At 43.2% G+C, this 26,982-nt stretch overlaps 1 protein-coding gene across 1 annotated transcript in view; it reads left to right on the top strand.

The window, feature by feature from the left end:
• Positions 1–26,982, top strand: part of STK10 (serine/threonine kinase 10) — a 162,216-nt gene that overhangs the window by 70,086 nt on the left and 65,148 nt on the right. Inside the window, exon 4 of the mRNA XM_049874319.1 lies at positions 4,585–4,734. Coding sequence (XP_049730276.1) covers positions 4,585–4,734 — 150 coding nt within the window. The remainder of the gene's footprint in view (positions 1–4,584; positions 4,735–26,982) is intronic.

Below are 26,982 nucleotides of genomic sequence, written 5' to 3'. Positions count from 1 at the left end.
ATTGTGGCCTTTAGATCGTCTGTATCTTTGCTGAGTTTCTTTCTAGATGTTCTGTCCTTTACCAAGAGTGGTGCGTTGAAGTCCCCTACTATTATTGTGGAACTGTCATTTTCTCTTTTCATTGCTGTTAGAGTTTGTTTTATGTATTTTGGAGTCCTGTCATTGGGTACGTAGATTATGTCTTCTTGGTGGATTGTTCCTTTAATCATTATATAATGCCCTTCTTTGTCTTTTATGGTAGGTTTTGTTTTAAAGTCTATTTTATCTGAGATTAGCATTGCCACTCCTGCTTTTTTTTTGGTAGCCGTTTGCTTGATATGTTTTTTTTCCTTCCTTTGATTTTTAATAAATTTATGTCTTTACTTCTAAAGTGTGTCCTTTTTGAAATCTGTTCTGTCACTCTTTATCTCTTTATGGGTGCATTTAAGCCATTTACATTCAGTGTGATTATTAATAGGTGTGAGTTCATTGCTGTCATTTTGTAGTGCTTTTTTTTTTTGTGGTGCTGATGTTTTCTTTGTTCCTCTTACTCATCTCTACTGAATTCCTTTTGGTTGTTTGTTTTTTTCCATTTCTTTCATTTTGGTAAATGTTGTGTTTACTGAGACTTTATGTTTTTCTTCTTTATTTTGATGAGTAGGTTTGTTAACTTTCATTGTGGTTACCTTGAAATTTATTCGTATTTTCCTAAGTTTAAACCAGTCTTTTATTACTTGATAATGCCTTGGCTTCCTCTCCATTTGAAAGTTCTATACCTACACCATCTATTCCCTCTTTTATTGTTTTGATGTTGTCATTTACAGATTGATGTCTCTGGTTTCCTCTTGCAAATTTTTTAGTTTTGTTTTATCCTTGAAAGCTCATTATCTACGTTGGTATCTGGCTGCTTTCTTATGTGTTAGATTGAGGTTGCTGGTTGTATAACCAAAGGATGACTCCCTTTAATGATTCTTGTAAATTTGGTTTGGTTTAATTTCTGTTTGTCTGAAAATGTCCTAATTTTGCCATCACATATGAGTGAGAGTTTTGCAGGATATGTTATTCTTGGTTGGCAGTTGTTTTTCTTTCAAGATTTTATTTATGTCATCCCGTTGCCTTCTTGCCTCTGTGGTTTCTGCCACGTAATCAGAGTGTAGTCTTATTGTTTCCCCTCTGTATGTGACTTTTCATTTTTCTCGAGCTGCTCTCAGGATTCTTTCTTTGTCTTTAGCATGTGTGATTATGTGTTGGTGTTTTTCTTTTGAGGTCTATCCTGTATGGGGTTCATTGAGCTTCTTGGATAGTTGATTTTTTGTCTTTCATGATATTAGGGAAGTTTTCCATCAGAAAATCTTCAATGATCTTCTTTGTGTTTTCCGTTTTCTCCCACTGTAGAAGGAGTGAATTTGACTCTGTAAATTCTGCCTCAATAAACTTGACTTTAAGAAAAAAATTATCATACTTAACACAGTGGGTTGTTGTGAGGTTTAAATGAAATAATGCACCCAAGCCCATAGCCCTGTGCTTGGTGCATTGAAAGGGCTCAAAAGATGGTGACTATTAGATGATTGTCATCATCATCTTTATTATTACTGTCTCGTTCATATGAATAAATCAGAATTGAGCGAGACCCATTTTGCCATTTTTTAAATGTTGTTGTCATTATGTGCTGAGTCAGTTCCGACTCATAGTGACCCTATGTACAGCAGAATGAAATACTGCCCTGTCCTGTGCCATCCTCACGATCACTGTTATGCTTGAGCCCATTGTTGCAGCTGCTGTGTCAATCCATCTCATTGAGGGTCTTCCTTTTTTTTTGCTGACCCTCTGCTTTACCAGGCATCATGTCCTTCTCCAGGGACTGGTCCCTCCTGATAACATGTCCAAAGTATGTGAGACATAGTTTCACCATCCTTGCTTCTAAGGAGCATTCTGGCTGTACTTCTTCTAAGACAGGTTTGTTAGTTCTTTTGGAAGTCCCATGGTATTCAATATTCTTTTTAGATAGCTGCAGATAACTCAGTTTTGGACCCATCTTGGAGGCAACGCAACAATGATCACTTTTATTGATCACTTACTATGCTGAGGAGTCCCTGGTTGGTGCAAATGACTAATCATGCTCAACTGCTAACTAAAAGGTTGCACTTTTGAGTCCATCCAGAGGTGTCTTCGAAGAAAAGCCTGGCAGTCTACTTCTGAAAAATCAGCCATTGAAAACCCTGTGGAGCAAGTTCTACTCTAATACACATACAGTCACCATGAATTATTAAGCTCCACGGCAACTGGTTTTTTTGGTATCGTGTTGAAAACTTAATATGCCTTTATTGCTGGCGCCCTGCCTGCAATGCTTATAGTCATGCCCATTTTACAGGAAATGAAGACCCAGAGAGGTTGAGTGACTTACCAAAAACATATAGCTAGTGAGAGGCAACACCTGGGTTCAAACTCAGTCACTGTGACCCCAAAGTCCATGCAGCCTTTGAGCCTGGCCCCTGGCTGGGGGCATGGAGATTAAGGATGAGGCCACAGAGAGGAGTAGCTTGCAGACCCTGGAGCAAGGCTCTTGTCCTCTGTGGTCTGGCTTCCCAGGGTGCTGGAATTGGTGCCTGCAGCCCTGGCTGGCATGTTTATTTTTATCACCCCTGGGGGATCTAGCATGGGGAGCTCAGCCTTGTGGATTCCTGGTCTAGTGCCTACAGGAGAGATCCAGGAGGTGCTGTCTGTCCCAGTGTTCTGGTCAGAGACAGGCCTCGGAGCAGCAAGCAACTTTAGAGCATGAGGCCTGAAAACACAGCAGGTGGAGGGTGATGGAAGCCGCCTCAGCATAGAGGCCTTAGGTTGAAAAAATAAATAATCATGATGATTATGTTGGACACTTGACCACAAGGATGTCTTCTCACCCCCTTCTCCTGTCCCATCCAGGGGGCCCCACATTCTGTCATTTCTCCTTCCTAAATTCCTGGGACCAGAAGTCTCTGGTAGTGCACATGGTTAACAAAACTGGTGTTAACCAAAAGTTTGGAGGTTTGACTCCCCCAGAGGTGCCTCAGAAGAAAGGCCAGGTGATCTACTTCTGAAAATTCAGCCATCGAAAACCCTATGGAGCATAGTTCTACTCCGACACATATGGGGTTGCCATGAGTCAGGGTCGACTCAGCAGCTACTGATTGATCCCTGGGATCAGGACTCCTTCCTCCTCTCCACCTTGACTACCATCAGGTCCAGGTTGACCTCCTGCTCCCCTGCAGTCTCTTCACTCTATGTAGCTAAACCAAAAACCCATTGCTGTCAGGTTGATTCCAACTCATAGCTACCCTGTATGCACCTAGAGGGGAGTTTTTCAAGATATAAATCAGATGTGTTTCTGCTTTGATTAGAACATCTCACAGACTGCCCGTAGTATTTCAGATAAAATGCAGCCTCCATGAGGTCCTGCAGAAGCTGGCCCTACCAATCTCTGACCTGTCTTTCCCCTTCTCCTTCGCCTCCAGCCACACCAGGGTTCTTTGTACTCCCTCTGCATGGAATACCCTTGTCCCATCTGCCCCCTCCTCTCATGCTCATTTTTTCAGGCCTAAGCCCGAGTGTCACTTCCTCAGAGAAGGCACCACGGTCTCTGAGGGGTACCGAGTGGTATGAGCACGTGTGTGTATGTTCTCCCTGACTAGCACCCGAGAGTCCCTGGTGACTGGTCCTTCTGGCGTATCCTGCCCTCTCACATCTCATGGGTGCCATCACCCCAGCCAATTGACCATTTCTTGAACTCCAGCCTTTTCCAGCCACCAGGCCTTTGCTTATGCCCATCTTTTTCTCCTATCAAGCCCTGTTGTTCCTTCGATACACAGCTCAAGTGTGCTTTTCTCTGGGAAGCCTCGCAGTTCCTGCAGACAGAGGAGACTCTGCCCATGCTTCCACGCACCTGTCCCCCGCTCTGTCCCAAGCACTGATCACTGTTCCATGTCAACCACTGCCCCACGCGTGGAACCTGGAACGTTGTGAGCACTCACTGAGTGCCTGCTGACAGAACCAAATCAAAACCAAACCAGTTGCTGTTGAGTTGATTCCAAGTCATGGCGACCCCATGCATGCAGAGTGGAATTGCTCCATAGGGTTTTCAAGGCTGTGACCTTTCAGAAGCAGATTATCAGGCATTTCTTCTGAGGCACCTCTGGATGCATTCGAACCACCAACCTTTTGGTTAGAGGTTAAGTGGTTAACTGATTGTGCCACCCAGGGAGCCTACTGACAGAACAAATTTTTGAATCTCAGTTGGGTGGTGTTTACCAGCCTGACCTCTGCAGCCACATCACCTGGTTTGAATCTCAGATCTGTGACTTCCCACCTGTGTCCTTGAGCCTCTCTGATCCTCAGTTTTCTCATCTGTAAAATGGGGTTAACCTTCGCACCTGCTTCATGGGGTCGTTGTGAGAAAGAAATGGACCAATACACGTAAAGTGCTTAGAAGCGAACCTGGTACACAGTAAATGCTCAGTAATGTTGGCAGCTTTTTTCTTTCTTGTACTTGGCTGAAGCTGACATTCAGTTGCCTGCAGTGTGTGTTTGCTGAATTGACAAGTGTCTAATGGTCCTCCTGTCTCTTTCTAGAGCTGGACAGAGGCCTCACCGAGCCCCAGATTCAGGTCATTTGCCGCCAGATGCTGGAAGCCCTCAACTTCCTCCATGGCAAGAGGATCATCCACCGAGATCTGAAAGCTGGCAATGTGCTGATGACCCTCGAGGGCGATATCAGGCTGGGTAAGTGGTAGCTGCAGGAGTGAAGGACACCCAGGGTAGGGGACGCCCAGGGCCTCCCAGGATGTTCACGGTCCTTCCCCACCCCTGCCCTGGGCCACAGGTCATGTACAATCCCCATAGTTCAGTCTAACCCAGTGCTTCTAAACCAGGGAATGTTGCCCTCCAGGGATGTCAGGCAGACATTTTTGGTTGTCACAACTGGGGAAGGGTACCCCTGGCAGCTAGTGGGTAGAGACTGGGGATGCTACTTGACATCTTCCAGTGCACAAGACCACGCTCTAAACAAACAGGGATCCAGCCCAAACTGCCACTAGTGCCAAGGTGGGGAAACCTGGGTCTAGGCTCTCTGCGCTTGCTACCAATCAGGAGAATCCAAGTGAGAGAGGTGTGACGGGGGAAGACCCTATATCATCCCCATGTGTAAAATGGTAAATCTGTCACTGTCTTAGTCATCTAGTACTTCTATAACAGAAATATCACAAGTGGGTGGCTTTAACAAAGAGAAGTTTATCCTCTCATAGTCCAGCAGGCTAGAAGTCCAAATTCAGTCACCAGCTTCAGAGCGAAGGCTTTCTCTCTCTGTCAGCTCTGGAGGAAGGAACTTGTCATCAGTCTTCCCTTGGTCTGGGAGCATTTTAGCGTAGGAACCTCAGGTCCGAAGGACGTGCTCTGCTCCCGGCGCTGTTTTCTCAGTGGTATGCGGTTCCCATGTCTCTCTGCTTGCTTCTCTCTTTCATATCTCAAAAGAGATTGGCATAAGATACTATCTAATCTTAAAGACCTCATCAGTATAACTGCCGCTAATCCATTTTGTTACATTATAGTGATAGGATTTACAACACATAGGGAAATCACATCAGAAGATAAAGCAGTAGACAATCATACAAGGGAATCATGACCTAGCCGAGTTCACAGATATTTTGGGGGGACACAATTCAATCCATGACAGTCACATAGATTGAAACCTTAATTTTTTTTAATGTCTCCTCTCTCGTTGTATATTTTTTATTGTATTAAAACATAACAAAACATTTGCCCCTTCAGCCATTTTCATATGCACAACTTGGCAACACTGATTATGTTCACCATGTCATGCAGCCATCACCACTGTCTGTTTCCAGATGTTTCCATCAGCCTTAACAGAAGCTCAGTGTTCCCAAAGCAGTAACTCTTTCCCCCTCCTACCTGCCCTGGCAAGCACTAATAAACTTTGGTCTCTATGTATTTTCCTGTTCTTGATATTTCATATAAATGGGATCACACAGTATTTGTCGTTTTGTATCTGGCTTATTTCGCTTAGCATATTTTCAGGGTTCATCCATATCGTAGCATGTATCAGAACTGCATCTTGTTTTATGACTGAATAATATTCCGTTGTGTGGATGTACCACCTTTTGTTAATCCATTCATCTGTTGATGGACGTTTAGGTTGTTCCCACCTTTTGGCTATTGTGAGTAATGCTGCCATGAACATTGTTTTATTTTTAATACGTTTGTTTTTTTTTTTTCATCAAAATAAAACACACAGGTGTCCTCTGCTTCCATCTCCCTTTTCAATTCAGCCCCAGAGACAATCACTTTTAACTCTTTTACTGGTTTCTTCTCATGTTTACTTCTGCATTCCTAAATGCTATGCATGTAATGTTGTTTTTCTAGTAATGATTTTTGTTGTTTGACGAAAAATAGTACATGCACATTGTCTTAGTCATCTACTGCTGCTATAACAAATACCACAAGTGGATGGCGTTGACAAAGAGTTTATTCTCTCATAGTCCAGTAGGCTAGAAGTCCAAATTCAGTCACCAGCTCCAGGGGGACGGCTTTCTGTCTCTCTGTCGGCTCTGGAGGAAGGTCCTTATCATCAGTCTGCCCTTGGTCTGGGAGCATCCCAGCAGAGGAACCTCAGGTCCAAAGGACGCGCTCTGCTCCTGGCGTTGCTTTCTTCGTGTGAGGTTCCCATGTCTCTCTGCTCGCTTCTCTCTTTTATATCTCAGAAGAGATTGGCTTAGACACTATCTAATCCCGTAGATCCCATCCATATAACTGCCACTATTCCATCTCATTACATCACAATGATAGTATTTACAACACATAGGAAATCACATTAGAAGATAAAATGGTAGGCAATCATACAGTCATACGAGGGAATCATGACTTAACCAAATTGACAGATATTTTGGGGGGCACAATTCAATCCAGGGCACTCATAAAAAATTCAATAAATTGAATTAATAATAAATTGGAAGCTAGAAAGTGCTTCCAATCTCATTACCTGGAGATGCACGCCCAGTGTTGGCCCTGGTTATCATCTCAGACGCCTCTGCTGGCATCTCTGTCAGTAGAAGGATGCACAGATACAGAGATTCAGAGAGAAAGTGACAACAGAGAGATGGTCTCTTTTTTGGGGGTACCACTTTGACTGTGCTTAACTCTGTTACCTGTTATCATCCTTCTCTGATAGTTAAATAGGAAATTGACCTGTGGTTACCTGTGTATCTTTAAGGAACGTTTTAATTACATACACAAGAAGCTGCACCACTGTCGAGCCCCATAATGGAGACCTGCAGGGACAGTGATGAGGGTTGGAACAGAAACACATGGTGCAAAGACATTGTCTTAGTCATCTCGTACTGCTGTAAGAGAAGTACCACAAGGGGATGGCTTTAACAGAGAGAAATTTATTCTTTCGCAGTCCTAGTAGGTTACAAGTTGAAATTCAGGGTGTCACCTCCAGGGGAAGACTTTCTCTCTCTGTCGACTCTAAAAGAAGGACCTTGTCCTCAATCTTTCCCTCGCAGAAGAGCTTCTCAAGCGCAGGGACCCCGAGTCCAAAGGACGCACTCTGCTTCTGGTGCTGCTTTCTTGGTGGTATGAGGTCCCCAACTCTGCTTGCTTCCCTTTCCTTTTATCTCTTGCGAGATAAAAGGTGGTGCAGGCCACATCCCAGGGAAACTCCCTACACAGTGGCTCAGGGAGGTGACCTGAGTAAGGGTGGTATTACAATCCCACCCTAATCCTCTTAACATAAAACTACATTCACAGAATGGAGGACACCCACGCAGTACTGGGAATCATGGCCTAACCAAGTTGATACACACACCTTTTTGTGGGGACTGAATTCAACCCATGGCAGACAGTCTCTAGCAGAAAGGATACCCCCTCAGCATTCCCACTTGAGGGCTCTGAAGCTTGGGGAAGGCAGGGACCTGCTTCAGATCACATAGCAAGGACAGAGCTAGGCTGGCTCTCACTGTCCAGAGCTCTCCCATATCACCACACCCAATTCCCTAAGAGCTTTGAGCTGATGGGTTGGGGGTTGGGGGGCTTACAAGATGGATGAGTGGGTCTTAGGGCTTGTTAACACAGATGACTGGGACTGACCCCCAGAGATTCAGAATCCTGGGCCACAGGTCATGTACAATTCCCAAGGCTCAGTGTAACCCAATGGTTCTCAACTGGGGGTGGCACTGCCTTCCATGGACATTAGGTCTGGAGGGAAGTCTGAGAATTTGCATGTCTAACAAGGGTACTGGAGCCCTGGTGGTACAGTGAGTAGTTAAGAGTTCAGCTGCTAACCGTAAAGGTTGGCAGTTCGAATCTACCAGGCATTCCTTGAAAACCCTATGGGACAGTTCTCCTCTGTCCTATAGGACAGCTGTAAGTCAGAATTGACTCAACAGCATCCGTTTGATTTTTTTTTTTTTTTAACAAGGGTCTCAGCTGATGCTGCTGGTCTGGGAACCACTCCCTGAGAACCCCTGCCCTAGATACTCGCTGCCCAAAGTGCTCAGTGGCAAGATCAGCATCACCTGGGAGGTTGTTAGAGCTGCCCGGGCTGAGGGCTGGTCTGAGCAGGGAAGTCACGAGTAGACAGGGATGGTGGAAGGGCCCCAGCAGCTGCAGGCTGAGATGCACCCAGTGGGGATCTCATTTCCCATGGTGCCCTCCCCGCCCGCCCCCAACACACATTGAAAAAAAAACAAAAACTAAACCATTTGCTGTGGAGTTGATACCAACTCATGGCAACCCCACGTGTGTCTGAGCAGAACCATGTTCCAGAGGGTTTTCAATGGCTGAGTTTTCAGGAGCAGAATGCCAGGCCTTTTTTCTGAAGTGCCTCTGAGTGGATTCAAACCTCCAACCTTTCAGTTAGCAGCCAAACACATTAACCCCATTAAAAAAAAAGAAATGCCATCAAGTGGATTCTGGCTCATGGCAACCCCACGTGTCCAGAGTAGAACTGTGCTCCGTAGAGTCTTCAAGGCTGTGACCTTTCAGAAGCAGATCGCCAGGCCCCTCTGGGTAGGTTTGAACTGCCAACCTTTTGGTTAGTAGTCGAGCTAACTGGTTATGCCACTCAGGTAACCAGGTTAACCCCATACACACCCTAAATCTGGAGGGTGCTGACCTGGTGACCAGAATTCCACACCACTCAGAACCTAGCAGAGGATGGGACCAAGGCAGACGGGGCATCAAGTTTCAAAATGAGTTGGCTTATCCAGTTGAGAAAACCAGGAAGGCAATTGAAGGAGGAAGAAGAGAGTTGAGTGCGTGAGTATTTACACAAACAGCGCTGCCGGGCCTGGGAGCCAGGGTGTGGGCACCTGCTGAGGCCTGTTGTTCTGTTTTGGAAAGTCCTCCTCCCTCCTGGGGGCCCTGAATCTGCCACCTGGTGGAGCTGTGGAGGGGGCCCAGGAGACTAGGTGTTGGTCTGTCTGCCTCTTCCTATCTTCCTGGGACCCGCTTGGGTCCCTGGAGGCACACCTCTCATATCCTTATGCAACCCAGGGACCCACTAGAGAATTGCTCTAGCAGATCATTGTCCCAGGCAAGTGCCCCACCTCATGGGAGATAGCATCTGTGGTTCTGAGTAGAGTGGGTCTAGCAGAGAAGCCGCAGGTTGAGCCGAGTAAAGTGGGGGTTCTAGATGCAGGAAGACCCAGTTAAAATCCTGGCCCTGAGACTTCTGAGCTGTATGACCTAGAGAAACATATTTAACTATTCAGACCTCAGTTATTTAATCCGTATGATGGGGCTAACAATAGACCTTCCTCACAGGGTTATTGTGATAATTGGGGTGAAACATATAAAGCGTTGTCGCTCAGAGGCACTCAGGGTTAGTTCCTCTCTGCTCCGGGGCATTTGCTTCTTCTTGTGTTAAATGTTTACTTCTGTGTAGGCTTTCAAACTTCCTCTGAGAGTCATTTGATAGTTGCCAGGTAAAGCCCAAGTTCTAGCTCCAGGTGGGTGAGGAGCAATTCTCAACTGGCTGATGGGAATCCATTTTTGCAGAGAGAGAAGGGGAGCATATCTACCACCCTGAGACTGTGGGGTTGCAATGAGTCAGTATCGACGCGACAGCAACAGGTTTTTTGAGACAGTGGGAGTTCTAAATGAAGTGCGGACTTTGGAAGGTCGAAGTTCTGTGTTCTCGTCTGGGGTCTACCACTTGACAGTTGGGTGACCTCGCTTAACCTTTTTTAATTAATTTATTTTTTAGTGTCCGTAAGTTTTATTGGAACACAGCCATGGTTGTTTGCTTATCTCTTGTCTGTGGTTGCTTTTGTACAATAGCAGAGCTATTTGTGACAGAGACGGTAGGACCCACAAAGCCTAAATTATTTATTTTCTGGCCCTTTACAGAAAATGTTTGTTGACCCTAATTTAGACTAATAGCTTAACCTTTCTGAGCCTCAGTCTCTTCAATTCCTCATAGAGTTGGTGTAACAAGTAAGTGTGATAAGACACGCAGTGCATCTAGTAGGTGTGCAGCACGCGGTGTACCACGTATGCCACCTGCTGTTGCGTCAACTCCAACTCATGGCAACCCCGTGTGAGTCAGAGTGGAACTGTGCTCCGTGGGGTTTTCAGTGGCCGATTTTTGGAAGTAGATCATCAGGCCTTTCTTGGGAGGCACCTCTGGGTCAACTCGAATCTCTTCCCTTTTGGCTAGCAGCTGAGCGCCTTGACCATTTGTACAGCCCAGAGACTCCCCAGCACAGCACCCAGCGAATTTAGATTTCTTTCCTGGGCCAAGTAATGTTTCAGAGCAGTTACTGCAAGGTAGTGTCCCACCTTCTCCAGACAACCTGTGTACCTCCGGACAACCAGAGGTCCTTTTCTGAAGCTGGGAGGAGAATTTCACACTTTTTTTTTTTAACATAGTCATGTGTTTTTACATCGTTAAGATCAGCACGTATAAACAATTGTATTACTTACTGTTTTGCTTAACATTCTATGTGATTTCTCACACCATTCCAAGCCCTTTAAAAACAAGATTTCTTACTGGAGGCATGAGATTCTGTGTCTTAGTTATTTAGCGCTGCTGTAATAGAAACACCAAAAGTGGGTGGCTTTAACTAATAGAAATTTATTTTTTCATAATTTAGGAGGCTAGAGGTCCAAGTTCAGGGTACCAGCTCTAGGGAAAGGCTCTCTTTCTGATGCTCTGGGGGAAAATCCTTGTCTCTTTGAGCTTCAGTTCCTCGGTTCATTGGAGAGCTCCCCATGGCATCTGTCTTCCCCGTTTTGCTTCTCTGCCTAATCTTCTCCTTTTATATCTCGTAAGTGTTAGGTTTTAGAAACCCTGGTGGCATCGTGATTAAGAGCTGTGGCTGCTAACTAAAAGGTCAGCAGTTTGAATCCACCAGGCACTCCTTGGAAATTCTATGTGGCAGTTCTACACTGTCCTATAGGGTTGCTATGAGTAAGAATTGACTCAATGGTAACAGGTTTTTAAGTGTTAGGTTTAAGAAGTCCTACACTGATATGCCTCATTAACATAACAAAGAAAATCCTATTCCCAAATGGGATCGCATCCACAGGTATGGGGGTTAGGATTTACAGCACGTATTTTTGGAGGACACCATTCAATCTATAACACTGTCTTATGGGTATGTCAGAATTTGTATAAACTTATCATGTTTTGTTTTGGTCATTAACGTTGTTTTTGATTTTCAACGGTTGAGAAGTGTATAATTGGTTCATACCTTCAAAAATAAACTCTGGTTATTTTTTTTTAAATATAGTCGGGTAGTAAGTATAATTACTGGATCCAGGAGTCCAAACTTCTCAACACTTTTTTATTTCTCTACAAATGCTTGCCAATTTAGGCCCAGATTATTCAGGCAATCTGGCAGTTCTGAAGACATTTGCCTGGAGTTTTCTATTCTAGGAGAATGGAGACTTTACAGGCAAGTGGCTGATACGTGGTTACTCCTCAGTCTCTTTAAGTATATCTCTCCCTACCTTCCAGTTTCTAGCCATTTTACTTTTTAATTATAACCTTAAAAGACAGCTTATTGGGCAAGCACCCTGCAAGACAGAAGATGATTCTGTCACTTGAGGATGCAGACCGGGTGATTGTTTTAGGCCTATTCCTCTGCAACATGCTGGGCCCCAAGCAGGCACATGGATCTAAAGCATTTATGACTGCTGGTGACGGTCCTGAGTGTTATAGCTTGAATTGTGTTCTCCAAATAATATGCTGAAATCCTAACCACCAGTACTGGTGAGTGTGACCTTATTTGGAAATAGGGTCTTTGAAGATGTAATCAAGTTAAGATGGGATCGTTCGGGTAGGCCCTAATCCAATATGATTAATGTTCTTAAAGAAGAGGAGAAGAGACACAGAGAACACAGGGAGAACATCATGGGATAACAGAGGCTGAGACGGAAATGATACTTCTATAAGTCAAGGAACGCCAAGGATCCTCAACATCAGAAGCTTGGAGATAGCAAATTTCACACTTTTGAGATCTTTCAAGTTCCAAGCAGAGGTCAGTTAGGACATGAGCTGTATGGTTTGAACTGCCCTAAAAGTCCAGGTGCACAGCACAGAGCCTAGCACACAGTAGAGCCTAGCACTAGTAGCTCCCAGGATTACCAGTACTGCTTTGTTAGTGGTCACATCTGTCTAGTTGCCTGAAAAAACAAAAGCGAAGGGAAAGAGTGCTCTCACATTGCGGGGATTGCAACCAATGTCACAAAACAATTTGTGTGTAAATTTTTTAATGTGAAACTAATTTGCGCTGTAAACTTTCACCTAAAACACAATTAAAACAAAAATAGAAACCATATAACGATACAGCAGTTCTTCCAGTCTCCTATTTGCTAGTTAATATGAGCTCCGTTTAATAGATGAGGAAGCTGAGGCTCAGAAGGATGAATCGATTTGTCTTAGGTCACACTAGAATCTTCTCATTTTCCTGCCTGGTACTGTTTCCATGGCACACCACCTCTGAAGGCAGATCATCCTGTCATTAGGAGAAATCACCCGAGGGCCCTGGTAGGAGCCTCTCTCTATTAATGAGCCCAGAAGTGGAGTGCCACTGCTGCCCTGGGAGGAGGCCCCTGGGATTCCAGGCCAGCCTGGAAGCCTTTGCTTTCTCCTTTCCCACCCTAGTTTCAGCAGGGTGCATACCCTCTCCAGGCCTCAGCTTCCGTATCTGTACCATGAGGGCCTGGCTAGTGTTTGTCCACAAGGCACTGTTGACATTTTGGGTGGAATGGTTTTCAATGTGCAGCTTCCCTGGCTCTCGTTCTCTAAATGTCAGGAACACTCTGGTCCGTTGTGACCCCCAGCCTACGTACTCACCTCCAAACACTCCCAGAGGCACATGGCACCACCCTGATAGAGAACCACCTGAAAGGTCTCTTAGAGCTAGAATTCTAGGGTAATTCTTGCCCAGGCTGGGCTTGGGACCGGACCAGTGTGGGGTAGGGGAACTAGGGGAGGAGTTGGGGTGCAAAACTGCAATTGGACAGTGGTTTGGCTTTAATTTTCATAGAATTACCTGGAACAAGGCTCCTCTAACCTTGAATTCTTTTGGTCACCTACCATCAAGAGAACAGTTGATTTTCTTGTATGTCATCATACATTCTAAATTCACTGCTTTCATGTGTGTGTATATGTGCCTGTCTGTCTATATAATATATAATGCATCTTATACTGTGTAGGTAATTTTCTGATTATAAAAGTAATGTATTTATACATGCATAGAAAGATACCTACAAAGATATTCATTGCAGCAATATTTGTAATAGCAAGAAACCAGAAATGATCCAGTGTACTCTAGTAGAGATTAATTACATGAGTTAGGATTAATTTAGATAAGCTATGGTGCAGTCATACAATGAATCCTTTTCAACTATTGAAAATTAAGTTGTAGAAAATACGTAATCTGTTGTAAAGATGTACAATACACATTGTGAAGAGGAAAAATAATAGGTTGTAAAATAGCGTTTCATCTAATTTCATTTTTTTAAAAGTAGCAAATATGTCTTCAAAATAAAAAGATGAAAAACCTAAAGATTCATAAACACAAAATCTATAATAATGAAAGAAATGAAAAGACAATCCACAAACAAAAGGTGCTCAGCACAGGAAAGAGGAAAAAAGAAAACGTCAGCACCACAAAAAATAAAGCACAGCAATAAACTCATATCTGTAGATAATCACACTGATTGTAAATGGCTTAAATGTACCTCTAAAGAGACAAAGAGCGGCAGAATGGATTAAAAAAGCATAACTCATCAACATGCTGTCTACAAGAGACACACCTTAGGCACAAAGACATAAATATATTAAAAAATCAAAGGATGGAGAAAATATATCAAGCAAACAGTAACCAAAGAAGAATAAGAATGGCAGCACTAATCTCAGATAAAATAGGCTTTAAGGCAAAATTCACCATAAAAGACAAGGAAGGACGTTATATAATGATTAAAGGAACAATCCACCAAGAAGACTTAGCCTTAGTAAATATCTACGTACCCAAGGACAGGGCTCTAAAACACATAAAACAAACTCTAACAGCAGAAACTGATAGTTCCAAAATATTAGTAGGAGACCTCAACACATCACTGTTGCTAAAGGACAGAACATCTAGAAAGAAACTCAACAAACATACAGAAGATTTAGAGGCCACAGTCAACCAACTTAACTTCATAGACATATGTAGAACACTCTACCCAACAGCAGCTAGGTACACATTATTTTCCAATGCACACAGAACGTTCTTCAGAGAAGACCACATTTTAGGCCACAAAACAACCCTCAATAAAATCTAAAACATTGAAGTAATACAAATCATTCTCTTTGCTCATACCACCATAAAAGTAGAAATCAATAGCAGAGAACAAGGAAAAAAAAAACCAAGTACATGGAAACTGGATAATATCTTGCTTAAAAGCAACTGGGTAATAGACGGAATCAAAAAATTCCTAGAATCAAATAAGAATGAAAACGCATCATACCAAAACCTTTGGAACACAGCAAAGGAAGTGTGCAGAAGACAATTTATATCAATAAACGCACACATCAAAAAAGGAGAATGGGCCAAAATCAAAATGTTAGCCCTGTGACTTGAACAAATAGAGAACAGCAAAACAAGCCCACAGCCACTGGAAGAAAGGAAATAATAGAGATTAGAGCAGAAATAATTAAAGAACAGGAAAAAATAGAAAGAATCAATAAGACCAAATGTTGGTTCTTTGAAAAGATCAACAAAATCAGCAGACCACTGGCCAAACTGACAAGAAAAACAGGTGAAGAAGTAAATAACTTAAATAAGAAATAAGAGGGGAGACATTGCAACAGACCCAAAGGAAATAAAAAGGATCATAAGGGAATACTATGAAAAACTGTACTGCAACAAATTTGAGAACCTAGAGGAAATGGACAAATTTCTAGAAACATACTACTTACCTAAACTAACACAAACTGAGATAGAAAATCTGAACGGACCTATAACAAGAGAAGAGATTATACAGGTAATATAAAAAACTCCCAACAAAAAAAGCCCTGGCCTTCACTGGAGAATTCTACCAAGTATTCAGAGAAGAACTCACACCAGTACTACTCAGACTATTTCACAGCATAGAAAAGGAAGGAATACTCTTGAATTCGTTCTATGAAGTGAGCATAACCCTGATACCAAAGCCAGGCAAAGACACTACCAGAAAAAAAAAAATTTTTTTACAGATAATATCTCTCATGAATATAAATGGAAAAGTTATCAACAAAATTCTAGCCAACACAATTCAACATCATATCAATAAAAAAATTTAGACCACAACCAAGTGGGATTCATATAAGTTATGCCAAGATGATTCAACTCTAGAAAATCAATCACTGTAATCTACCACATAAACAGAACAAAAGGAAAGAATCACATGATCATCTCAGTCAACACTGAAAAGGCATTTGATAAAATCCAGCCGTCACTCCTGATAAAATCTCTTAATAAAATAGGAATAGAAGGGAAATTCCTGAACATAATAAAGGGCATCTATACAAAACGTAACAGCCAACATCATTCTCAGTGGAAAGAGGCTGAAAACATTCCCCCTGAGAACAGGAACAAGACAAAGATGCCCTTTATCCGCACTCCTATTTAACATTGTGCTGGAAGTCCTAGCCAGAGTAATAAGGCAAGAAAAAGAAAGGGCATCCAAATTGGACAGGAGGGAGTAAAACTATCCCTGTTTGCAAATGGTATGATACTATACATAGAGAACCCAAAGGTTCCACAAGAAAACTACTGGAACTAATAGATTCAGAAGAGTAACAGGATACAAGATCAACATACAAAAATTAGTTGGATTCCTATACACCAACAAAGAGAACTTTGAAAAGGAAATGAAGAAAACAATACCATTTATAATAGACCCTAAAAAGATAAAACACTTAGGAATAAATCTAACCAGGGATGTAAAAGACCTATACAAAGAAAACTACAAAACACTATTGCAAGAAACCAAACGAAACCTACATAAATGGAAAAACATAACATGCTCATGGATAGGTAGACTCAACATTGTGAAAATGTCAGTTCTACCCAAATCGATCTTCAGATACAATGCAATCCCAATTCCAATACCAACAGCATTCTTTAATGAGATGGAAAAAATAATCAACTGCATATGGAAAGGAAAGAGGCCCTGGATAAGCAAAGCATTACTGAAGAACAAAGTAGGATGCCTCACACTACCTGATCTCAGAACCTGCTATATAGCCGCAGTAGTCAAAACAGTCTGGTACAGGTACAACAACAGACACATAGATTGTGGAGCAGAATCAAGAACTCAGATGTAAATCTATCAACCTATGGTCACCTGATCTTTGACAAAGGACCAAAGTCCATTAAATGGGGAAAAGACAGTCTTTTAAACAAATAGTGCTGGCCAAACTGGGTGTCCATCTGTAAAAAAATGAAAACAGGACCCATACCTCACACCATACACAAAAACTAGCTCGAAATGGACCAAAGACCTAAATATAAAACCTAAAACAATAAAGATCATGGAAGAAATAATATGGACAACACTCGGGGCCTTAATACATGGCATAAATACATACAAACCATAACTAATAATGCATAAACACCAGAAGATAAAGTAGATAACTGGGCACTCCTAAAAATTAAACACGCTCATCAAAAGACTTCGCCAGAAGAGTCAAGACAGAATTTACAGACTGGGAAAAACATTTTGGCTACGACTTACCTGACAAGGGTCTAATCTCTAAAGTCTGTAGAATATTTCGGCACCTCAACAAAAAAAGACAAATAATCCAATAGAAAAAATGGGCGAAGGATATAAACAGACACTTCACCAAAGCAGACATTCAGGTGGCTAACAGATACATGAGGAAATGCTCACAACCATTAGCCATTAAAAAACCAAAACCAAACCTGTTGCCATTGAGTCGATTCTGACTCATAGCAACACTATAGAACAGAGTAGAACTGCCCCATAGGCTTTCCAAGGAGCAGCTGGTTGATTTGAACTGTCAACTTTTGGGTTAGTAGCCAATCACTTAACCGCTACGCCACCAGGGCCCCCATTTAGCCGTTAGAGAACTACAAATCAAAACTGCAATGAGATACCGTCTTACCCCCAACGTTACAGGCAAAAATAAAAAAAATGGACAATAACAAATGTTGGTGAGGTTGGGAGCAAATTGAAACTCTTATGCACTGCTGGAGAGAATGTAAAATGGCACAACCACTATGGAAAATGATGTGGTACCTCCTTAAAAAGCTACAAATAGAAATACCATACCATCCAGCAATCCCACTCCTAGGAATATGTGCTAGAGAAATAAGAACCATCACACTAATAGACGTATGTACACCCATGTTCGTTACAGCATTATTCACAACAGCGAAAAAGAGAAACAACCTAAGTGCCCATCAACACATAAGCCATGGTACATACACACAGTGAAATACTACACAACAATAAAGAGCAATGATGAATCTGCAAAACATCTCACAACATGGATGGATCTGGAAGGCATTATGCTGAGTGAAATCAGTCAATCACACAGACAAATGGTGTATGAGACCACTGTTATAAAAACCCAAGAACCACCTCTCAGCCAAATAATAGACAAGCAGATAAGATAAACAGTAAACCTTGAGAGGAGCTACCCCTCAGAACAATCAATTATACGAAATCAAGAGAGCATTATTTGTCCCAAAACAAAGATGAAGAGGCAGGAAGGGGTAGAAAATCGGGAGGAAAAAAAGTGGGGAAACTAGGGTGGAAATGGGGAGGGTGCTGGCACATTGTGGGGAATGAAACCAAGGTCACAAAACACTTTATGCACAGTCAAATGGGAAACTAATTTGCTCTGTAAACTTTCACCTAAAGCACAATTAAAAAAAAAAAAAAAACTTTCGCCTAAAGCACAATAAAAAAAAAAAAAAAAAACAAGAAAAGGTTTACGCACAGAAAAAAAAAATCTTTGATGGTTACGAGGGAAGGGAGGGGTGGGGAAAGGAAATCACTAACTAGGTAGTAGACGAGTGTTAATTTTGTTGAAGGGAAAGAGAACACAATATAGGGGAAGTCAGCACAGCCTGACCAAGGCAAAGTCGTAGAAGCTTCCTAGACACATCCAAACACCCTTAGGGACTGGGTTACCAGGAGATATCTAGGTCAATTGGCATACCATAGTTCATAAAGAAAATGTTCCACATTCTACTTTGGTGAGTGGGATCTGGGGTTTTAAAAGCTTGCAAGTGGCCTAAGATACATCTAAATGGTCCCATCCTGTCCAGAGCAAAGAATGAAGAGAACCAAAGACACAGAGAAAATATTAGTCCAAAAGGTTAACGGACCACATGAACCACAGCCTCCACCAGCCTGAGCCCAGGAGAACTAGATGTACCCGGCTACCACCACTGACCACTCTGCAGGAATCACAATAAAGGGTCCCAGACAGAGCAGAAGAAAAATGTAGAACAAAATTCAAATTCACACACAAAAAACAGACTTATTAGTCTAACAGAGACTGGAGGAACCCCCGAGACTATGGCCCCCAGACATGCTGCTAACTCAGAACGGAAGTCACTCCTGAAGTCCATCTTTCAGCCAAAGATGAGACAGGCCTATCAAACAATAGCACACGTGAGCAATGTGCTTCTTAGTTCAATCAAGTGTACGAGATCAGATGGACAACATCTGCCCAAAAGCAAAGACAAGAAGGCAGGAGGGGACGGGAAAACTAAACGAATGGGGTGGAGAGGGGGAGAGTGCTGACACATGGGGATTGCAACCAATGTCACAGAGCAATCTGTGTATAAATTTTTGAGTGAGAAACTAATTTGCTGTGTAAACTTTCACCTTAAGTACAAAATAATTTTTTTTTTAAGTAGCAGAGATAGAAATAAATCTGGACCATATACAGCAAACTCATAAGTGTTTATCTTTGTCAGAATTAATGAGGAATTTTTATTTAATCTGTATTGTTTTTATTTTTAATGAGCAGCATTGCCTTTGTAATCAGACACACACACACACACACACACTTCTACTCCTGCCAGAATGAGGTGCTGTGGGCTTCCTTCCAGTGTTTTTTCTGTGCACAGAAAGGGAGAAACATAGAATGGTAAAGAGCACAGACTTTGACATCACTTCTGGTCCTTAGAGCTGAGTGACCTTCAGTAAATGACTTAAATTTCTTTAAACTTCAATTTCTTCATCTGTGAAAGGAGCATAATATTTTCTGCCCAAGAGGGTCATAGATACAAATGATATACACAGGAATATATATGTAGATTATATCCAAAATAGTATGCAGAAAAAAGGACAGTACAAATGATATGCACGGGAATATATATGTAGATTGTGATACGCGGGAAGTTCTTTGCTCAGTGCCTTGCACCCTGTTTAACTTCCCAGTAAATGTTAGCTTTTATTAGATTAAACAAGGGTGGTGCAAACAGTAAAGCACTCAGCTACAAACTGAAAGGTCGGCAGTTGGAACCCACCCAGAGGCGCCTCGATCTGCTTCCAAAAGGTCATAAAAAAAAAAAAAAAAAAAAATTTTTTTTTTTTTTTAAAAGGTCATAGCCATTGAAAACCCTACGGAATACAGTTTCTACACTGCACACATGGGGCTGCCATGAGTTAGAATCCACTCAGTGATAACTGGTAGACTGTTATTAGATAAACATGTATTTTTTAAAAATCAGGATAATATAAGATGTAGTTTTCTGGCCTATTTTAAAATTTAATATCTGCATGTTTCACCTTTATCCTTAATTATTTTTCAAAAAACTTGATTCCTTTTGGTTTTTCTTGTATTTCGTCACATGCCCAGTCCATCATTTACCTTCTAAAACCTCTGAAGTTGAGTATTTAGGTTTCTCATGAGTGTTTCCTCTAACAAACAGTGCTGTGATAAGCATGCTTGCTCATGGATCCTTGAGTCTGTCTGTAATGGTCCTTTCAGAGGGCTTCTCAGAAGCAGGGTGTCGGCCATGTGTAGCGATGAGGGTTTCCGTCCACACCTGGGGCCAGTACGCCCTTCAGGCTGGCTGCACTGTTTGCTCTCCTGTCCCCGAGTGAGAGGTTCTCTTTTGCCATATCCCGGCCCCCACTGGGTTTTACTTAAAAACAAACAAACAAAAACCCAGAAGATTCCAAAACTCACAAAACAAAAAACTTCCACATACGCATTTCAGTTTTTTAAAACCACAACAGCAGTAGAAAAAACCAGTTGCCATCAGGCCAGTTCTGATTCCCGGTGACGCCATGTGTGTCGGAGTAGAACTGTGCTCTATAGGATTTTTAGTGGTTGACTTTTCGGAAGTAGATTATCAGAAATTTCTTCTGAGCTGCCTCTGGGCTGACTTGAACTTCAGCCTTTCAGTTAGCAATCAAGTTCGTTAACCTAGGGACTTCGTAAAAGCAGTACATACTCTTTATTAAAAACATTTTACTGGAGCAAAGGAGAATGAAGAACACCAAGGTCACACGACAACTAAGAGCCCAAGAGACAGAAAGGGCCACATGAACCAGAGACCTACATCATCCTGAGACCAGAAGAACTAGTTGGTGCCCGGCCACAACCGATGACTGCCCTGACAGGGAGCACAACAGAGAACTCCTGAGGGAGCAGGAGACCAGTGAGATGCAGGCCCCAAATTCTCATAAAAAGACCATACTTAATGGTCTGACTGAGACTAGAGGAATCCCGGTGGCCATGCTCCCCAGACCTTCTGTTGGCACAGGACAGGAACCATCCCCGAAGACAACTCATCAGACATGAAAGGGACTGGTCAGCGGAGGGGAGAGAAATGCTGATGAAGAGTGAGCTAATTATATCAGGTGGACACTTGAGACTGTGTTGGCATCTCCTGTCTGGAGGGGGGATGGGAGGATAGAGAGAGTTGGAAGCTGGCAAGATTGTCACGAAAGGAGAGACTAGAAGGGCTGACTCATTAGGGGGAGAGCAAGTGGGAGTATGGAGTAAGATGTATATAAACTTATATGTGACAGACTGACTTGATTTGTAAACGTTCACTTGAAGCTCAATAAAAATTAATAATAAAAAAATAATAAAAAACATTTTAAAGAATGAAAGTGTATATAGTAAAAGATGTAAGGTCCCCCTCTGTGGCCTGCCCTACCCCCAAATCCTATTGCTAGGGAGGTGATCACTATTAAGCTTGATGTGCAACCTTCCAGACCCTTTTCTGTGTTTGTGGGTGCACACACACATACACACACACACAGTATGCATATATCATTTCTTAGAAGTACAACTGGAATTATATTGTACATCTTGTAATACACACCAATCACTCAGCAACACATTAGAGACATGTTATGGTTGCCCTTCCAAGTTGGTACATAGAGATGCAACCCCATTCTTTTTAAGAGCTGCATATTATTCTGTTGGAAACCCTGGTGACATAGTGGCTAAGTGCTACGGCCGCTAGCCAAGTGTCGGCAGTTTGAATCCACCGGGCTTAGAAACTCTACGGGGCAGTTCTACTCTGTCCTATAGGGTCGCTATGAGTCGGGATCGACTCAACAGCAGTGGGTTTGGTTTTTTGGTTTTTATTATTGCATAGGTGAGATGAGCCATCATGTATCTTAACCATTTACCAACCAAGCTCCAACCACTATTTAGGTTGTTTCCAGTTATTTACCCTCTTACGTAATGCTTTTATGAACATCAATGTATTTTATAAATCTATTTTGGAGGATCTATTAGAGGGCATTGGTGCTTCAGTGGTAGAATTCACACCTTCCATGCAGGAGACCCAGGTTAGATTCCCTGCCAGTGTACCTCATGCAAGCCCCTACTTGTCCGTCAGTGGAGGCTTGTGTGTTGCTATGATGCTGAGCAGGTTTCAGTGGAAATGTCAGACTATGACAGACTAGGAAGAAAGGCCTCGTGATCTTTTTCCCAAAAAATCAGCTAATGAAAACCCTATGGACCACAATGGTCTGATCACCAATTGATAGTGAATTTGGTGCAGGACTGGGCACCGTTTTGTTCCACTGTACATGGGGTCATTGTGAGTCAGGGACCAACTAGGTAGCAGCTAACAATAACATCTCCAGAAATAGAACTGCTGTCAAACATGTTTTCTACAACCCTTCTGGTTTTTTTTTTTTTCCTTCTAAACATGTATGAGTAGAGGTATTCTGGCAAAGCTTGTTTCTGTTCATTTATTCATTTATAAACCATGTTGAACGTCTCCTGCGGCAGATACCATGCCAGGGATATAGCTGTGGACAGAGCAGAGACCGTCTCTGCCCTTCTGGAAATGACAGTCTTATCAGGGGAAAGTCACTGCCCCCTGCTGACAGTGGCTCTGGTTCATGTTTGAAAATGGACGAAGGAGGTGTTTTTATCAGATGATGCTGCCTGGTGAAGATCCCTTTTAAATTGTCTGAAGGCAGGATGCACCTACCAGGGGGAGCCCCTTGTAAGCTCCATTCAGGGGGCCCACAGGCTCAGAGCCCTCCTGCCCCATGCCCAGGGAAAGCAGGCGGTCCTGGGCCGCTGGAGAGGAAGGGGAAGCAGCAGCTCCCCAGAACTTGGGCTTGGCTTGCCTCAGGGAGGGCGCGGGGACTAACTCTGGGTCATTGTGAAAGTTGGTGGTTTCTGTTTTTCTCCTCACTTCTCAGGAAGGGATCCACAGGCCCTGTGTGTGTGTGGGGTTGGGGGGGGTGGCCCTTCTGCCTGCCTTCTAGAAGCCTCACCCTGGGTCTCAGGGGCAGTCCGTGTTCCCAAAAGATTTCCTGGGATGAGGTGCCAGCTGTTGGTACTAGCGAGGGAGCCAGGCCCACATGGGGTCCAGGCTGCCCCACAGGAAGGGGCAGCCCCTCATTCTCATCAGGAAGCCCCTCATTCTCATCAGGGTGCCCTCTCTCCCCTCATCAGCCAGACTGCCTGCTGCGGGCTCTTGTCAGTTGAGAGAGCAACTTCTATCCAGTTAGCACTGATAGGGGTTCAGAGACCAGCTTTCCTGACCGCTCCTAGGACAGGGAGAGTTCCCGGGACAGCCTCAGTCTTAAACCAGTTGCCATCAAGTTGATTCTGACTTCTGGCAATCCCCGGTGTGTCACAGTAAAACTGTGCTCCATAGGGTTTTTAATGACAGATTTTTCTAAAGTAGATTACCAGGTCTTTTTCCTGGGGCACCTCTGGGTGTATTTGAACTTCCAACCTTTTGATTAGGAGACGAGTGTGTTAACTGTTTGTACCACCCAGGGACTCTGCCTCAGCTTTGCCCAGCTTAAAAATTAAAAGGCTGGGTTGGCTCCCGTGCCCCCTGGAATAATCTCCATCATCTCATTTACAGAACGTTTACCATGAGCCAGGTTGGAGCTAAATGCTTGATGTATGTCACTTAACTAATGCTCTTGACAGCCCTACAAAGTAGTTGTACACTCTCATCATCTCCATGTCACAGATGGGAAAACCAAACGTTAGAGGTTTGTCCTGGTTCTGGCCCCTGCCTGTCTCCTGCCATCCAGTCATACTGTCCTCCTCACAGTCCCCTCAGCCACCTAGTTCCCACCTCAGGCCCTCTGCACTTGCTATCTCATTCGCCTAGAAATATCTACCCCCAGATCTTGACCTCCCACCCACCACGCTGCCCATTTGCAAGGCCGTATCATCCCCTCATAGCCCTCCTACGACCAGGAATTACGTTGTTTGTGTATATGTTTGTTGAGTGCCTGCCTCCCCACTAGAATACAGGCTGCATGTGGTTGGAGGGTCTGGTTCATCTCTCTATTCTTAGCTCCTGGAACAGTGCCTGGGACATAATTGGTGTTCAGTTAGTGTTGGTTGAATAAATGAATGGCTCAGAAGCACTTAGCTGTACTTCCTCTGGTCCCTTCCTTTCAAGACTGCCCTCTCGCCCCCTAATGTAGACTCCTGTAGCCCTGCATACCCATCCTTCCATCACTTTACAGTTTGTTGTACTGTGGTGGCTTGTCTGTGCTGTGATGCTGGAAGCTAAGCCACCAGTATTTCAAATACCAGCAGGGTCACCCATGGTGGACAGGTTTCAGTGGAGCTCCCAGACTAAGACAGACTAGGAAGAAAGGCCTGGCAATCTACTTCTGAAGAGTAGCCCAGTGAAAACCCTATGGATCACAGAATATTGTCGGAGACATTGACTCACTTACTTTGGACATGTCATAAGAAGGGACCAATCACTGGAGAAGGACATCATGATTGGTAGATGGCCAGCGTAGGTGAGGGAAGCCTCAGTGAGGTGGATTGACACACTAGCTGCAGCAATGGAGTCAAACACACCAATGATCGTGAAGATGATGCAGGATGAGGGAACGTTTCCGTGTGTTATACATAAGGTTGCTGTCAGTCAGAGCCAACTCAGTGGCAACTAACAACAACGTGTTTGAATAGATGTTGGTTTCTGCTTATTTTATTACTACCTGCTTCCCCCACTAAGCTCTGAGCTACCTGAGGGCAAGGGCTTAGTTTGCTTTGGTCCCTGTTGTATTCTGTGCTCCCGGCCCATCTGGCTCACAGTGGTACTAACGAGTACTTGAATGAATAGATGAGTGCACGCAGGAACAGTGAAATCAGGAGCACAGACTGGAACCCAGTTCTCATGTTCACACCCGTGCTCTTAACATTATGCTATGCCCTGGTTTAGAGTTTTGAGTTTGACAGAAGCCCTTGAGCGTAGCCATCGCTGTCCCGCTGCGGTTGGGACCAGCTCATTTCAGGCTCCCAAAGTGACGAGCAGTTTCTTGGGGCAAAGCAGTTTCTTGTTTGCTTCAACGGAGCCTCACGGGTTCTCTCACGGTGTCATTTCCTCCTGAAGTTAGTTTTTAGTTGAGATGGAGCCTTGCTCCCGCAGACGGGAACTCATTGCTGTGAGTTGATGCTGACTCATAACGACCCTATAGGACAGAGTAGAACTGCCCCCACAGGGTTGCCAAGGCTGTAAATCTGTACAGATGCAGACTGCCACATCTTTCTGCTGCCGAGTGGCTAGTGGGTTCAAACCACTGACCTGACGGTTAACAGCCAAGCACTTAACCAGCACGCCACCAGGGCTCCTCACAGACAGGAGCACTGGGGGAAATTTCTCTTTGTAGCGCTTAGTGCTTCTTTTAGGAGTAGGTATATGAAGGACAATGGGTGGTAGCGTTGGGTGTGTGTTTAAAGATAAATTCTATTTATTTTGTATTAATACTAAAAGTAATACCTGTTTATCATAGCCAACTTATGGAATTCAGAAAAGTGGAAGAAACCTTGCCTAGTCTTACCGCCCACAGACAACCATTTAAGCAATTTGCTATATTTCCTCCAAGGCAGTTCAGTGTATACTTTTGCCTTTATTTGGGGGGGGGGGGGTGGGGGCGCGAGAGGAGGCATAATTCTGACCATGCAATATATTCAACTGTGTACCCTCATTTTTCCTACTTTATAATATAAATAATTTGTATGTTATTAAATATACCTCAAAAAAAACTAATGTTAATGACCACAATGTATTCCATTATGTGGGGGTGTACACACTTAATTATCCTGTTCAGTGTTTACCCGTTATCCGTATTTTTCTCACCTCTCCTAATTTATCTGCTGTGTGTGTATGTGATACGCCATTTTTTTTTTAATTATTCTAAAAGTATATATAAAACACAACATTTGCCAGTTCAGCATTTTTCAGGTGTAGAAAGTGGCATCAATTATACTAGTCATGTTGGTACACCCTCTTAAATTCTTTCTGGAAAAGTCAGGATATATTCATTGTATGTAAAAAGTTTTAAAATCACTTGCTGTTAGCTAAGCAGTTATAATGGCTTTTAATTTGTCACTAGTATAAATGGCACTTTTTTTTTTCCTTTCAGGGTTGTTTTTTTTTTTTTCTTTTTTGTTATGCTTTAAATGAAAGTTTACAATTCAAGTCAGTTTCTCATACAAAAACTTTCACATATATTGTTATGTGACCCTAGTTGCTCTCCCTATAATGTGACAGCACACTCTTCCTCTCCACCCTGGATTTCCCTTGTCCGTTCAACCAGGTCCTGTCCGCCTCTGCATTCTCATCTCACTTCCAGACAGGAGCTGCCCACATAGTCTCATGTGTCTACTTGAGCTGAGAAGCACACTCCCCACCAGTATCATTTTATGCCTTATACCCCAAAATCCAGTGCTGTCAAGTCAATTCTGACTCATAGCAACCATACAGGACAGAGTAGAACTGCCCCATAGAGTTTCCAAGGAGCACCTGGTGGATTCAAACTGCCGACACTTTGGTTAGCAGCTATAGCACTTAACCATTATGCCACCAGGGTTTCCTAATGTCTTATAGTCCAGTCTAATCTTTGTCTGAAGAGTTGGCTTCAGGAATGATTTTAGTTTTGGGCTAACAGAGAGTCCGAGGGCCATGTCTTCTGGGGTCCCTCCAGTCTCAGGCCATAAAGTCTGGTCTTTTTACTAGAACTTGA

This window comes from Elephas maximus, chromosome 2, assembly GCF_024166365.1.
Source record: "Elephas maximus indicus isolate mEleMax1 chromosome 2, mEleMax1 primary haplotype, whole genome shotgun sequence".
Lineage (NCBI taxonomy): Eukaryota > Metazoa > Chordata > Mammalia > Proboscidea > Elephantidae > Elephas > Elephas maximus.
The sequence above is the reverse complement of the archived record's forward strand: the minus strand, read 5'-3'. Positions and strand labels throughout refer to the sequence as shown.